Raw genomic sequence first — 12,381 nt, forward strand, 5'->3', positions numbered from 1 at the left:
GGCAAAGCAGTCATAATGGGGAAACTGGATTCGTTTAATGACTTCACGATCCGCTTAAGAACTGCAGCTTTTCGCTTAACAACCATGGCTAAAAGGTCATACAATTGGTGTCCACTCTCTTAATCATCCCTTTGTTTAATTAAGGAATTCTGGTCCCAATTTGGTTGTAAGTCGAGGAGCCCCCGTACATCTGGAGGGCTCCAGGTTGGGAAAAGCGACGTTAAAGTTAGAGCCTATTAAATAGCAGGCAGATGGTTTAACAGAAGGAACTGAGAGTTAAATGGCATTTTTGTTTACATCTTGGAATTCCTCTGGCTCCAATTTGTATTACTGTATTTTGCAAGCAATTAGTACACAGAATGCAAAATTTGAATCCGGGCTCTGCTGAGGAACAATACAAACACAGTTGGTGTTTTACCCAGTGGTTAAGTCCTCTCCAACATCTGTCAGTACAGGTAGTCCTCGACTTACGACAGTTCATTTAGGACCGTTCGAAGTTACGACGCCACTGTTTAGTTTACTTAAACTTTATTGATTAGCCCTTGGGTCATATCAAAGTGCAAATTTCCAGACACAAGTTATGACTAAAATCTGATTTAAAAAAAAAACAATTTAGAAATGGAATTGGGGAATAAAATACAGTTTAAAATGAAATTGGAACAAACTACAATTTCAAAGGAAGTGGGAATAAAATCAAGTTTAAAAGGAATATGGAACAAAATACAATTTTCAAATGAAATGGGAATAAAATCCAGGTTAAAACGAAATTGGGACAAAATACAATTTTCAAATGAAATGGGAATAAAATCCAGGTTAAAACGAAATTGGGACAAAATACAATTTTCAAATGAAATGGGAATAAAATCCAGGTTAAAACGAAATTGGGACAAAATACAATTTTCAAAGGAAATGGGAATAAAATCCAGGTTAAAACGAAATTGGGACAAAATACAATAATTTATTTTATATATATAAATGAATAAAATATGATGAAATTATATTTCAGTATCACCCCTACAATCTACCCCAATCAGTCCCACATATGCCAATCTCAACAACGCCTCTGAAAAAAAGGGACTTATGACCATTTTTCACACGACCATTACCTCACACGGCATCCCCCATGGTCACGTGATACCTGGCAAGTGACTCAGTTTTGCGACTTTCTGACAAGCAAAGTCAGTGGGGAAGCCAGATTCCCTTAACAACAGGGGTGGGATTCTACCGGTTCAGGCTGGTTCAGGAGACCCGGCAGCTCCAACGATCGGCTGTTGGGCCCATTCGCCTGCCCGGTGTTTAGGCTGTGCTTTGTATCCTGTTTTTCAAGCTCAGCTGAAGCTCAGTTGATAGGCCATCCCACCGTGGCCAGGCCCATCCAGCAACCGGGCAGAGAACCCCTTGCTGAAATAACATTTAGACGAGCCTAAATGTTATTGTCCCTATTGCTATGTGAGGAAAATTAATTGCCCAATCCCTATTCTAGGCGCCATTTTGTGAATACGTTGTTGCCTCTGAGAGAGAATGCCGGGCAGCCGCCGGTCGCTGTCTGGGAACAAGGATCCTTCTGCTGCCCTCTGTCAAGCTTAATCCCCATTAAGAGGCTGACTGTCCCGTAAAGGTCAGCATTCAGCTTGGCGGCCCCTTCAGACCCAACACTGACCTCGCTAAAACAAAAACAGCGGGGAAGCAAACACTGGCGCATCGGCCTGGTCTGTTTCTCCAGATCCCCGCTGAGGGCCCGAGGCTGCGACAGAGAATGGGGCCATCGCACCGCATGCGATCCAACCTCACACGTGCACACACAACCAAATGTTCTTCTGAGTAATGATGTTAACCCTCTGGAGTGCTGTCCTTTCTTCCTCTGTGCAATTGGCAAACCATACACAGGTGCAGTATGTTAAAATTCTCTCTATGGTGCAGCGGTAGAAGGTCACCAGCAGTTTTCCATCCAGTTGTTGTTTCCTAAGAAGTCTCAGGTGGTATAATCTCTGCTGGGCCCTTTTGACCAGGGCTGCAATGTGAGCCCCCCCAGGTCAGGTCCTCTTTTAGGGTAACACTCAGAAACTTGCAATCGGCCACTTGCTTCCCTCGGTCACCATTGATAAGCAAGGGCTGGATATCTGATCTGTTCCTTCTATATAGTCCACTATAAGATCATGGGTTGCCCTCTCCCCTCTTTGGAAGAGTTTTACAGCTCCCACTGCCTTAAGAAAGTTCAAAACATTCTCCAAGTTCCATCTCATCCTGAGAACCCTTTTTTTGAACTATTACCATCTGGCAGGCGGTACAGAATATTAAAAACAAGCACAAACAGGCTGAAAAACAGCTTCTATCCCAGGGCAGTAGCTCTCTTGAATTCTGCTATATAGTGCAGTGTTGGTGCGGTGTCGGGGGTTTTCAATTCAATGTGTGGAGTGTGAAGGATGTGTCTTTGTGTTTATTTTCATAGTTATCATGTACACTGAAGATGGCATTTAATTTTGTTGTACGAGGGGCAATGGCCATAAAGTAAACTAAAGACACTGAGCTTGTCAGCTGGAGAGCTGTCAACCCGGGTTCGAGACCCAGGTGCTACACAATGGGGTCTTGCTCCAGCTCCTGGCCATCTAGCAGAATCAGAATCAGAATAGAGTTGGAAGGGACCTTGAAGATCTTCTAGTCCAGTGGTGGCTATCCTTTTTGGGATCCTGTGCCAAAAATTGTGTGCATGCTTGCAGACTCGCGCTCACGCGCCAGCAACCAGAAGGCAATGCGCATCCACCCATGCCCACTACACATGCGTGCGCAATCCCAACCCACCCACCCCCTTAACTGCACTGCGCCTTGCAGCTGATTTTCGGCGGGTTTGAGGCCTTTTTTTGGCCTCCCAGAGGCTTGAGGAAGGCTTCTGCAGGCTTTGCAGGCGGAAAACTAGCCCCGTTTTGTCACTTCCAGTATTGTCGGAAAAACAGGAAGTGATGAAACAGGCCTAATTTTCGGCCTGCAAAGCCTGCAGAAGCCTTCCTCAAGCCTCTGGGAGGCCAAAAAAAGGCCTCAAACCCGCCGAAAATCAGCTGTGAGGTGCGCGCATGCGCAGTGAGGTAAATTTTCCTGCAGCTCACATTCCGGCACAAATGGCTCTGTGTGACACATGTGCCATAGGTTCACCATCACAGTTCTAGTCCAACCCTCTGCACAAGCAGGAAACCCTACACCATTTCAGACAAATGGTTGTCCAATCTCTTCTTTAAAAACTTCCAATGTTGGAGCATTCACAACTTCTGAAAACAAGTTGCTCCACTGGTTAATGGTTCTAATAGTCAGGAAATTTCTCCTTAGTTCTAGGTTGCTTCTCTCATTGTTTAGTTTCCACCTGTTGCTTCTTTTCGGGTGCTTTGGAGAATAGTTTGACTCCCTCTCCTTTGTGGCAGACCCTGAAATATTGGAACACTGCTATCATGTCACCCTTAGTCCTTCTTTTCATCAGACGAACAGGCCGAAAAACAGCTTCTATCGCAAGGCAGTAGCTCTATTGAATTCTACTGTCTACTGCAGTGTTGTCGGGGGTTTTCAATTCAACGTGTGGAGGGTGAAGGATGTGTGTTTGTGTTGATTTTCTTGGTTATGACGTGCACTGAAGATGGTGTTTGATTTCGTTGTGCGAGGTGCAATGACAATAAAATAAAGTAAGTAAGATGAATGACATGGGATTCTCGTCTTCCCTCCACCCACTGGGCGATACTGCCTATTACCGGTAGTCCTCGAACTTACAACAGTTCCCTTGGCGGCCGCTTGAAGTTATGACGGCACTGAAGAAAGGGACTTACAATCAGGGGTGTGATTCAACCGTGTAACCAAACTGGTTTGCTCCCAGTTGATCCTCGGAACTACCGGTTGAGCTGAACCGGGCTGAACCGGTAGAATCCCACCCCTGCTTACCATCTTTTTTTTCACAGGGACAAACTTTGGTCCTTGGATCAAAATTTAGACGCTTGGCAGTTGATTCGTAGTTATGATGGTTGCCCTGTCCCCCGGGGTCACGCAATCAAAATTCAGACGCTTGGCAACTGGTTCAGACTTGTGACCGTTGCAGCTTCCTGGGGATCGTGCCGTGATCCCCTTTTGCGACCTTCTGACAGGCAACGTCAACGGGGAAGCCAGATCCGCTTAACAACTGCTTAACAACTCACGTATCTGCTGCAGTGATTCGCTTAACGACGGTGGCTAGAAAGGTCGTAACATGGGGCAAAACTCATGGAGCGAATGTCTCACAGCGGTGGGAAATGGCTGTAAGTCAAGGACTACCTGTACTGTCTTGAGGACAGTTGTCATGCGTGGCAAGGAGGTCTAACCTGGAACAGGCGGATCGGCCACTGAGTTCGAATCCTCCACATCGTTTCCCAGCTCTGCAAGTGAATAAGGAAATGACACAAAATCAACCACGTCCCCCTGCAGCCCTCCTACACAACCAGCTTTCAATTTTGGGACAAGAATGCACAAACCCTAATTTTTATGTTACAGGCAATCCACAATTTACAACGGTTCGTTTAGTGCCTGTTTGAAGTCACAATGGCACTGAGAAGAGTGACTTAGGACTTCACACTTACAACCGTTGCGGCATCCACAATGGTCACGTGATCGAAATTCAGATGCTTGACAACTGACTCATATTTATGACGGTTGCAGTGTCCCCTTTTGCAACCTTTGGATCAGCCAAATCAATGGGGAAGCCAGATTCACTTAGTGTTGTGGTTAGCCAGGAGCAGGTGCAGACGGCTGAGGAGAGCGAGGAGTCAGATGAGGGGCCAGGACCATTAGGGAGTGGACTGCTGCCTTCAGAGATTGTGGGGGCTGGCAGCAGCGATGAGGAGGTTCCCGAGGAGCCTGTGCCAAGTGTGAGTGCACGCAGGATTGCTCACAGGAAAGAGCAGCTACAACAGCACAGGCGACTCGGGAGTAAGGCTGCAAGGTAATGGCCCCTCCTTCAAGAACATAAAAGGCAACTGTGCAGCGAATGTTCTTTGCAGGAAGCAAAGATGTTTTGAAACTCAGCCTCGTGGACATTACAGTATTTGAAGTTGGTATTTGAAGACTCTTGTGCTGTGAAATATTTCTTATCTGTGATTCTTGGCCGTCTCATACAGTTTTGGCAAGGTTTGTGCTTATCAAACTTAATTAGTTTGCAGCAGCCTTTTAACCGAGGATTTGTAAGACTCATTAAAAGGTTTCTGTTCCCTTTGGTTACTGTTTGTCTTATTGGAAAAGGGTTTGGATCAGAACACTTAGCGACTGTGTGACGAGCTTAACACTGCCATGATTCACTCAACAACTGCGGCGAGAAAGGGCGTAAAGCGAGACCAAACTCACCGAACAAATGTTTCACTCAGCCACAGAAGTTTCCGGCTCAATTGTGGTCGTAATTCGAGGACCCCCCGGGATTAATCATTTGGATGGAAGGCATGCCAGGGACTGAGAGCGAGGGCGTGAGCTTGGAAAGGAAGACATTCCCAATGGAAACCTAACCTATGCTGGCTTTAATTTAATCTCAGTGTAAATATTGCATTCATTAAATGGGAATTAAGGCAATTGCTGTAGCGTGCGGCCGAGTCCATTTTCTGGGGCAATTTTAAGGAAGGAACGGAGGGTTTTGAGGTACACACCCCAATCCTGAAATTTCAAAATGAATATCCCTGATGGAAAGAATTAATTCTGGGTTGCTATAAACCACTAGAACTTTTTTTTTTAAAGGGTTTCAGGGAATCCGAGCTGAAAGGGGATCTTATTTGAAAACTAGCAAGGTACCGGTTTTTCGCTACGAAACTATGTGATCGGGCAAGTTTTGGGGGAGAAAAATAAGGGGGAGAAAATTGGTGCCTCTGCCTACCAGCATCCATCGGTATTCATCTGGCTAGCATCCTGTCAGAGAGTTGAGGGCTGTTTGGAAACTGAAACAGTATTTGCCGTGTGAGCAAGGAGGAGACAGCAAGGAGCCTGGGCGTGGCTTAGCTCAACTGCTCTGTACTAAAGCTGCTTGCTGCTCTGAAACTGACACTGAAACTCCTCTCCTCTGCTTGCATTTGCATTTGGCACGGATTTCTTTTCAGGTGGTGGGGGGAGTAGAACTCCTTAGCATCAGAGCGTGTTAATAATAATAATAATATAGGAAATACTAATGCTCTGATGGTCATTTCAAAAAATCCTTTCTTAGTGAGCATCTAGAAGCCAAGAGTAACATACGTGCCAAATTTCAATTTTGTAGGCTTTACAGTTCTAGAGATTTTGTGATGATGCGTGAGGGGTATTTCGCTTTTATATACATAGATTTAAGGAAAAAAAATATGTAAATTAAAAGCTCCGCATTTTCCATCCATTTTCTCTTTGCCTGGCCTTTGGGGGACCCCAAAAGGAATGCTAGTGACCTCTATGGGTGGGGACAGGGACTTGGTCCATCCACGGGCAACCCACAGAAGACACAAGGGTGTCATCCATGACGTCGCCCAGACAATTTAATTTGAACCATTTGTATCACCGGTGTCACAGGTCACAACTGACGTGTTGTTGCTGCCCATCCTTGAAAGTTGTTGCACTCCCAAAAAGGATCAAATCGGCAAGTTGAGTGTGCAAATCTCAATAGGAACAATGCATGGGATCCCTCTGTACTTTTATCCCCGGGGAGTCCACGTTGCTGGCTGGTTCAAGGGGAATGGGAGGAGGGATTTGCGCGGATTCCCCCCCCCCCCCCCCCGCACAACCACAGGGATAAGAAAACTGTGCCGCGAAAGCACGGAGAAAGTCGTTGCACTACCCAAAAGAATCCAATCGGCCTGTTGAGTGTGCAAATCTCAGCAGGGACGGGGGGGGAGGATTTGGACAAGGGCCTGAGGTTTTAGAGGGGACAGGCGGCCTCCTACGCTTTGGGGGCACGTGCCATGGAAAACCCTGAGGGCTGGCATCGGCCCTTCAGCCTTTCTGAAAAGCCGCAAAATGGGAAAGTGTGCCAGAGGGCCTTGGGTTGCAACAGTGGCGTCATCAGAACACGGAACATCCCCACGCCTTGCTGTGGATGGGAGACGGAGCGGAGGGCTCCCGGGAGCCGGTGACGTTCCCGTGTGCCGTTGCGATGGACTCCTGTTGGCTGGGTTGTTGCTTTCGTTGCACACAGCCAGCCGTCTTTGTGGAGCGGGAGCAAGCACTGAAGTAGAGAGAGGGAAGGAGGGAAGGGAAATGAGAGGAAAGAAAGAAGGGAGGGAAGAAGGATTGAAGGAAGGAAGGAAAATAAGAGGAAAGAAAGGAGGGAGAGAGAAAGGAAGGAGAGGGAAGAAAGAAGGGAGGGACGAAGGATCAAAGGGAAGGAAATGAGAGGAAAGAAAAAAGTAGGGAGGAAGGAAGGAAAATAAGAGGAAAGAAAGGAGGCAGGGAGGAAGGAAGGAAATGAGAGGAAAGAAAGAAGGGAGGGAGGGAGGAAATGAGGGAGGGAGGGAGGAAGGAAGGGAAATGAGAGGAAAGAAATGAATGAGGCAGGGAGGAAGCAAATGAGAGGAAAGAAAGAAGGGAGGAGGAAGGAAGGATTGAAGGAAGGAAAATAAGAGGAAAGAAGGGCGTGAGGAAGGGAAATGAGAGGAAAGAAATGAGGGAAGAAGGAAGGAAGGAAAATAAGAGGAAAGAAAGGAGGGAGAGAGAAAGGAAGGAGAGGGAAGAAAGAAGGGAGGGACGAAGGATCAAAGGGAAGGAAATGAGAGGGAAAGAAAAAGTAGGGAGGAAGGAAGGAAAATAAGAGGAAAGAAAGGAGGCAGGGAGGAAGGAAGGAAATGAGAGGAAAGAAAGAAGGGAGGGAGGGAGGAAATGAGGGAGGAGGGAGGAAGGAAGGGAAATGAGAGGAAAGAAATGAATGAGGCAGGGAGGAAGCAAATGAGAGGAAAGAAAGAAGGGAGGAAGGAAGGATTGAAGGAAGGAAAATAAGAGGAAAGAAGGGCGTGAGGAAAGGAAATGAGAGGAAAGAAATGAGGGAAGAAGGAAGGAAGGGAAATGAGAGGAAAGAAAGAAGGGAGGAAGGATTGAAGGAAGGAAGGAAATGAGAGGAAATGAATGGGGAGTGAGGTAGCAAATGAGAGGAAAGAAAGAAGGAAGAAGGATGGAAGGAAGGCAGGAAAATAAGAGGAAAGAAAGGCATGTTGGAGAAAGGAAGGAAAGGAGAGGAAAGAAAGAAGGGAAAGAAGAGGGATTGAAAGAAGGAAGGAAAATAAGAGGAAAGAAAGGAGTAAGGAAGAAAGGAAGGAAAGGAGAGGAAAGAAAGAAGGGAGGGAGGGAGGATCAAAGGGAAGAAAATGAGAGGAAAGAAAGGAAGCAAGGAGGAAGGAAGGAAATGAGAGGAAAGAAGGGAGGGAGGGAGGAAAGAAGGGAGAGGAAAAAATGAAATGAGGGGGAAAGGGTGGAAGAGAGGAAGGAAGAAACTCTCAGCTTACGGGTACAAGGCCTGCTCCGATTCCCGCAGTCCCCCACATGGCAGAATCCGCACCGCTGGCACTCCTGCAGGCGCCGGCCGTGCTCCGACAGGGCCTCCTCCAGGGAAAGCAGGGCGGCCTTCATGGCAGCTTCAAGCACCAAGGTGCCGCGGCTGGACAACGCTGCGGGAGAGGTGGACAAAGCTGAACAGTGGGTTGGACTAGATGACCTACAGGGTCCCTTCCGACTCTGTTACTCTGTCAGAAAGCAAACAGCGCATGGCATGCAACAGGCTTCCCGGCCCATCAGCCCAAAGGGGGAAATATATCCTACAGCAGGGCATCTCCAAATTTGGCAACTTTTAAGACAGGGGGACTTCAACTCCCAGAATTCCTCCTCCTCCTCCTCCTCCTCCTCCTGTCATGTTAGCTCGGGAATTCTGGGAGTTGAAGTCCGCCCGTCTTAAACTTGCCAAGTTTGAAGGGGCAAAATTGGACTTTTTCTTCAGACATCTCAGCTCCTCCTCCTCCCCCCAGGTTGTAATGCTTTGACAATTATGGCGAGAATCCATTCATTCTTTCTATTAGAAGAAAAACACCTTGCAACAAACAAATTAAAAAGGGGGAAATTTGGATTTTTGTTCTTAAAAATCCCAACCCAGACTACTTTGCTCTGCTTAAGGACAGGACTGAACTGGCCTGAATGACAGCTGGAGGACACTGGCCTCAAAGCTGGCCTAAAGGGCCAGCCTGGATTGGCCCTCAATGAGAACTAGAAGCCTGCCAGCTGCTCTTACCTTGTAAGACGTTGATAAGGAGGGGGGGTGAGAGTTGCTTGTCAGGAGAAGGAACTGTTAAGATCGGCTTCAATGAGGACTAGACACCTTCCAGTCACTCTTACTTCAAAAAAGACTCTGGAGGGGAGGGGGAAGAGCTCCTCGCCTGGGAGAGAGCCATATAGACATGGACCAGCCTCAATGAGGACTAGATGGCTTGCTTACCTCGCAAGAGGCTGGTAGGGAGGGGAATGAACTCCTTGCTGCTGAGGGAGCCTTGTGGATTGGCCCTCAATGAGAACTAGAAGGCTGCTGGCTTCAAGACACTAGCCAGCAGGGGAAAGAGCTGGGGGAGGGCATGAGGTGGCAAGGGATAGCAGGTCCAGCCACTCCTTCACAAAAACTCAGGTGAGGGAAAAGAGCCCACTGGCCTCCATGATGACTAGAAGGCTGCGCTGCTCTCATTCAAGACACTGGAGGAAAGACTCAGGTGGCCTCAGTGAGACTAGATGCCTTCCAGCCACAAGACTGATGGTAAGGGGGAGCTCCTCATCCGAGACAGAGAGCCACATGGACTGGCCTCCATGATGACTAGAAGGCTGCTAGCTGGAGAACACTAGCCGGCAGAGGAAAGAGCTTCTGGGGGGCATGCTAGGTGGCCTTAATGAGGACTAGATGCCTCCCAGCCGCAAGACTCTGATGGTAATGGGGTGGGGGGAGCTCCTTGTCTGGAGAGACAGCAAGCCCCATGGACTGGCCTCCATGAGGACTAGAAGGCTGTCGGCCTCTCTTACCTTGCAAGTTGCTAGCAGGCAGGGGAAGAGCTCAATGAGGACTAGACACCTTCCAGCCCCTTTTAACTTGGCAAAAGACTCTGGTAGGCAGGCGGGAAAGAGCCACATAGACCGGCCTCCATGAGGACTAGAAGGCTGCCGAACGGCCGCTCTTACCTCGCAAGACGCTGGCGGGGGGCGGGCGGGGGAGAGCTCCTTGGGGAGGGGGCATGCAGGTGGCCTCAATGAGGACTAGACACCTTCCAGCCCCTCTGAACTTGGCAATACTCTGATGGTAAAGGGGGAAAGAACTTGTCTGGAGACAGAGCCACGTAGACCGGCCTCCATGAGGACTAGAAGGCTGCCGAACGGGCCGCTCTTACCTCGCAAGACGCTGGCGGGCAGGGGGAAGAGCTCCTTGGCGGGGGCCGGGTCCGTTCTACGGGGGAGCAGCAGGAGCAGCAGGAGCAGCGGAGGCTCCATGGCCCGGGGCGGCGGCGGCGGCGGCGGCGGCAGAAGGACTCCGGCTCCGGGGCGACGGGAGCGGCTATATATCCTCGCGCGGCCCCGGCGGAGAGCGGGGGGCGCCCTTTTCCCATGGCCGGGCGGGTGCAGAGCCCCGGCTGCGCTTCATTAAGCCCTGGAAGGGAGCCGGGCGCTGCCCTGCGCTGAATGGGACCCATTGTTGCCCGGTCCCATCAAAGGCTCGATCAGAGGCGGCGGCCGCCCTGGATCGCTTTCAATGGGGGACAAGCAGCAGCTGCCCGCCTTGGCAGCGGGGAGGGGGCACGCCAGGGCTCCACACATAAGGGCGGGGGGAGCGGGGTTGAAACGGGTTCACACGATCGCTCAGCCGACCCGCTTGCTTAAAAAGCCCGACCTCCATCTCGGCACGCAAGGTTGGGGGGGCTTTCCTTCTGCCCTCATCCCACCCCCGTGGGTGCCTTTTATTTGGGGAGGGGGTGGGAAATCATGCGTAGGAGGCTTTCAAAAAGAGACTGGACAGCCATCTGTCAGAAATGGGTAAGGGTCTCCTGATTGAGCGGGGGGTTGGTCTAGATGACCTTCAGGGTCCCTTCCACTTCTATGAATCTATATTCAATTGGAACAGAAGTTGCCCTCGGAAATTGTGGGAGCTTCATCCCTGGAAGCTTTCAAGAAGAGACTGGACTGCCCTCTGTCAGAAATGGTGTAAGGTCTTCTGCTTGAACAGGGGGTTTGTCTAGATGACCTTCAGGGTCCCTTCCACTTCTATGAATCTATATTCAATTGGAACAGAAGTTGCCCTCGGAAATTGTGGGAGCTTCATCCCTGGAAGCTTTCAAGAAGAGACTGGACTGCCCTCTGTCAGAAATGGTGTAAGGTCTTCTGCTTGAACAGGGGGTTTGTCTAGATGACCTTCAGGGTCCCTTCCACTTCTATGAATCTATATTCAATTGGAACAGAAGTTGCCCTCGGAAATTGTGGGAGCTTCATCCCTGGAAGCTTTCAAGAAGAGACTGGACTGCCCTCTGTCAGAAATGGTGTAAGCAGGTCTCCTGCTTGAACAGGGGGTTGGACTAGATGACCTTCGGGATCCCTTCCAATTCTATTGATCTGTTAGACCCTCCGGAAAATGGAAGCTGCCGGGATCAGGGTTGAGGCAGTGTCCTCGCTCCTCGTTAAGTGAAGCCTGGACACATCACTCCTAACCTGGTCAAAGAATTGGGTTCTCCCCTATTGAGGATTCCCAGGAAACCTTAAACCATGGTTCCCCAAACTTGGCTACTTTAAGACATGTGGACTTCAACTCCCAGAATTCTCCAGCCAGCTCTGCCTCGCTGGAGAATTCTGGGAGTTGAAGTCCACCCATCTTAAAGTGGCCAAGTTTGGAGACCTCTGCCTTAAACTGAGATCAGGCAATAACCCGGTTAATGCATTCACACAACAGGCATAGCCTCTGTTAGCTTTGCATACTGAGTGGTGTTTTTTTTTTTTAAAGGTTTGGTGTATTATGTTTGAATACAGGTAATCCTCGACTTACAATGCTTTGTTTAGTGACCAAAAGTTAAGAACGGCCCTGGGGGGGGAAAAATGGATGTCTGACCGTTTTTCACACTTCCCTGCAGTCACATGAAGAAAATTCCAACGCTTGGCAACTGACTCATATTTATGACGGTTGCGCTCTCCCGGAGTCCCGTGGATCTCTTTTGCAACCCTCTGACAAGCAAAGACAAGGTGGTGGGCAGCCCAGATTCGCTTAACAACCGTGTTCCTAGCTGAAATGACTGCAAGGATTCACTTAACAACGGTGGCTAGAGAAAGGTCCTAAAATGGAGCAAAAAGTGCATTTCACCACTTCATTTGCTTAGCTGTGGAAATTTTGGGCTTAACTGTGGTTATAAACCAAGGACTACCTGAATCCTAGGCTTG

The 12,381-nt window shown here is 49.0% G+C and overlaps 1 protein-coding gene across 3 annotated transcripts in view; it reads right to left on the reverse strand.

Moving 5' to 3' along the window:
• Positions 1–10,493, reverse strand: part of PRSS56 (serine protease 56) — a 47,945-nt gene extending 37,452 nt beyond the window's left edge. For 2 of the 3 annotated variants that reach the window (XM_087965540.1, XM_087965538.1), the window contains exons 1-3: positions 10,353–10,492; positions 8,442–8,603; positions 4,332–4,385 (exon numbers count right to left, since the gene is read on the reverse strand). In XM_087965540.1, coding sequence (XP_087821666.1) covers positions 4,332–4,385; positions 8,442–8,603; positions 10,353–10,452 — 316 coding nt within the window. In that variant the 5' untranslated portion in view covers positions 10,453–10,492. Of the gene's footprint in view, positions 1–4,331; positions 4,386–8,441; positions 8,604–10,352 lie in introns of all 3 variants that reach the window. The other variant, XM_087965539.1, reaches the window with a different exon arrangement.
• Positions 10,494–12,381: the final 1,888 nt, after the last annotated feature.

This window comes from Notechis scutatus, chromosome 4 (assembly GCF_049901735.1).
Source record: "Notechis scutatus isolate UNSWTSFEM ecotype Mainland chromosome 4, rNotScu1.2, whole genome shotgun sequence".
NCBI classification, from domain to species: domain Eukaryota; kingdom Metazoa; phylum Chordata; class Lepidosauria; order Squamata; family Elapidae; genus Notechis; species Notechis scutatus.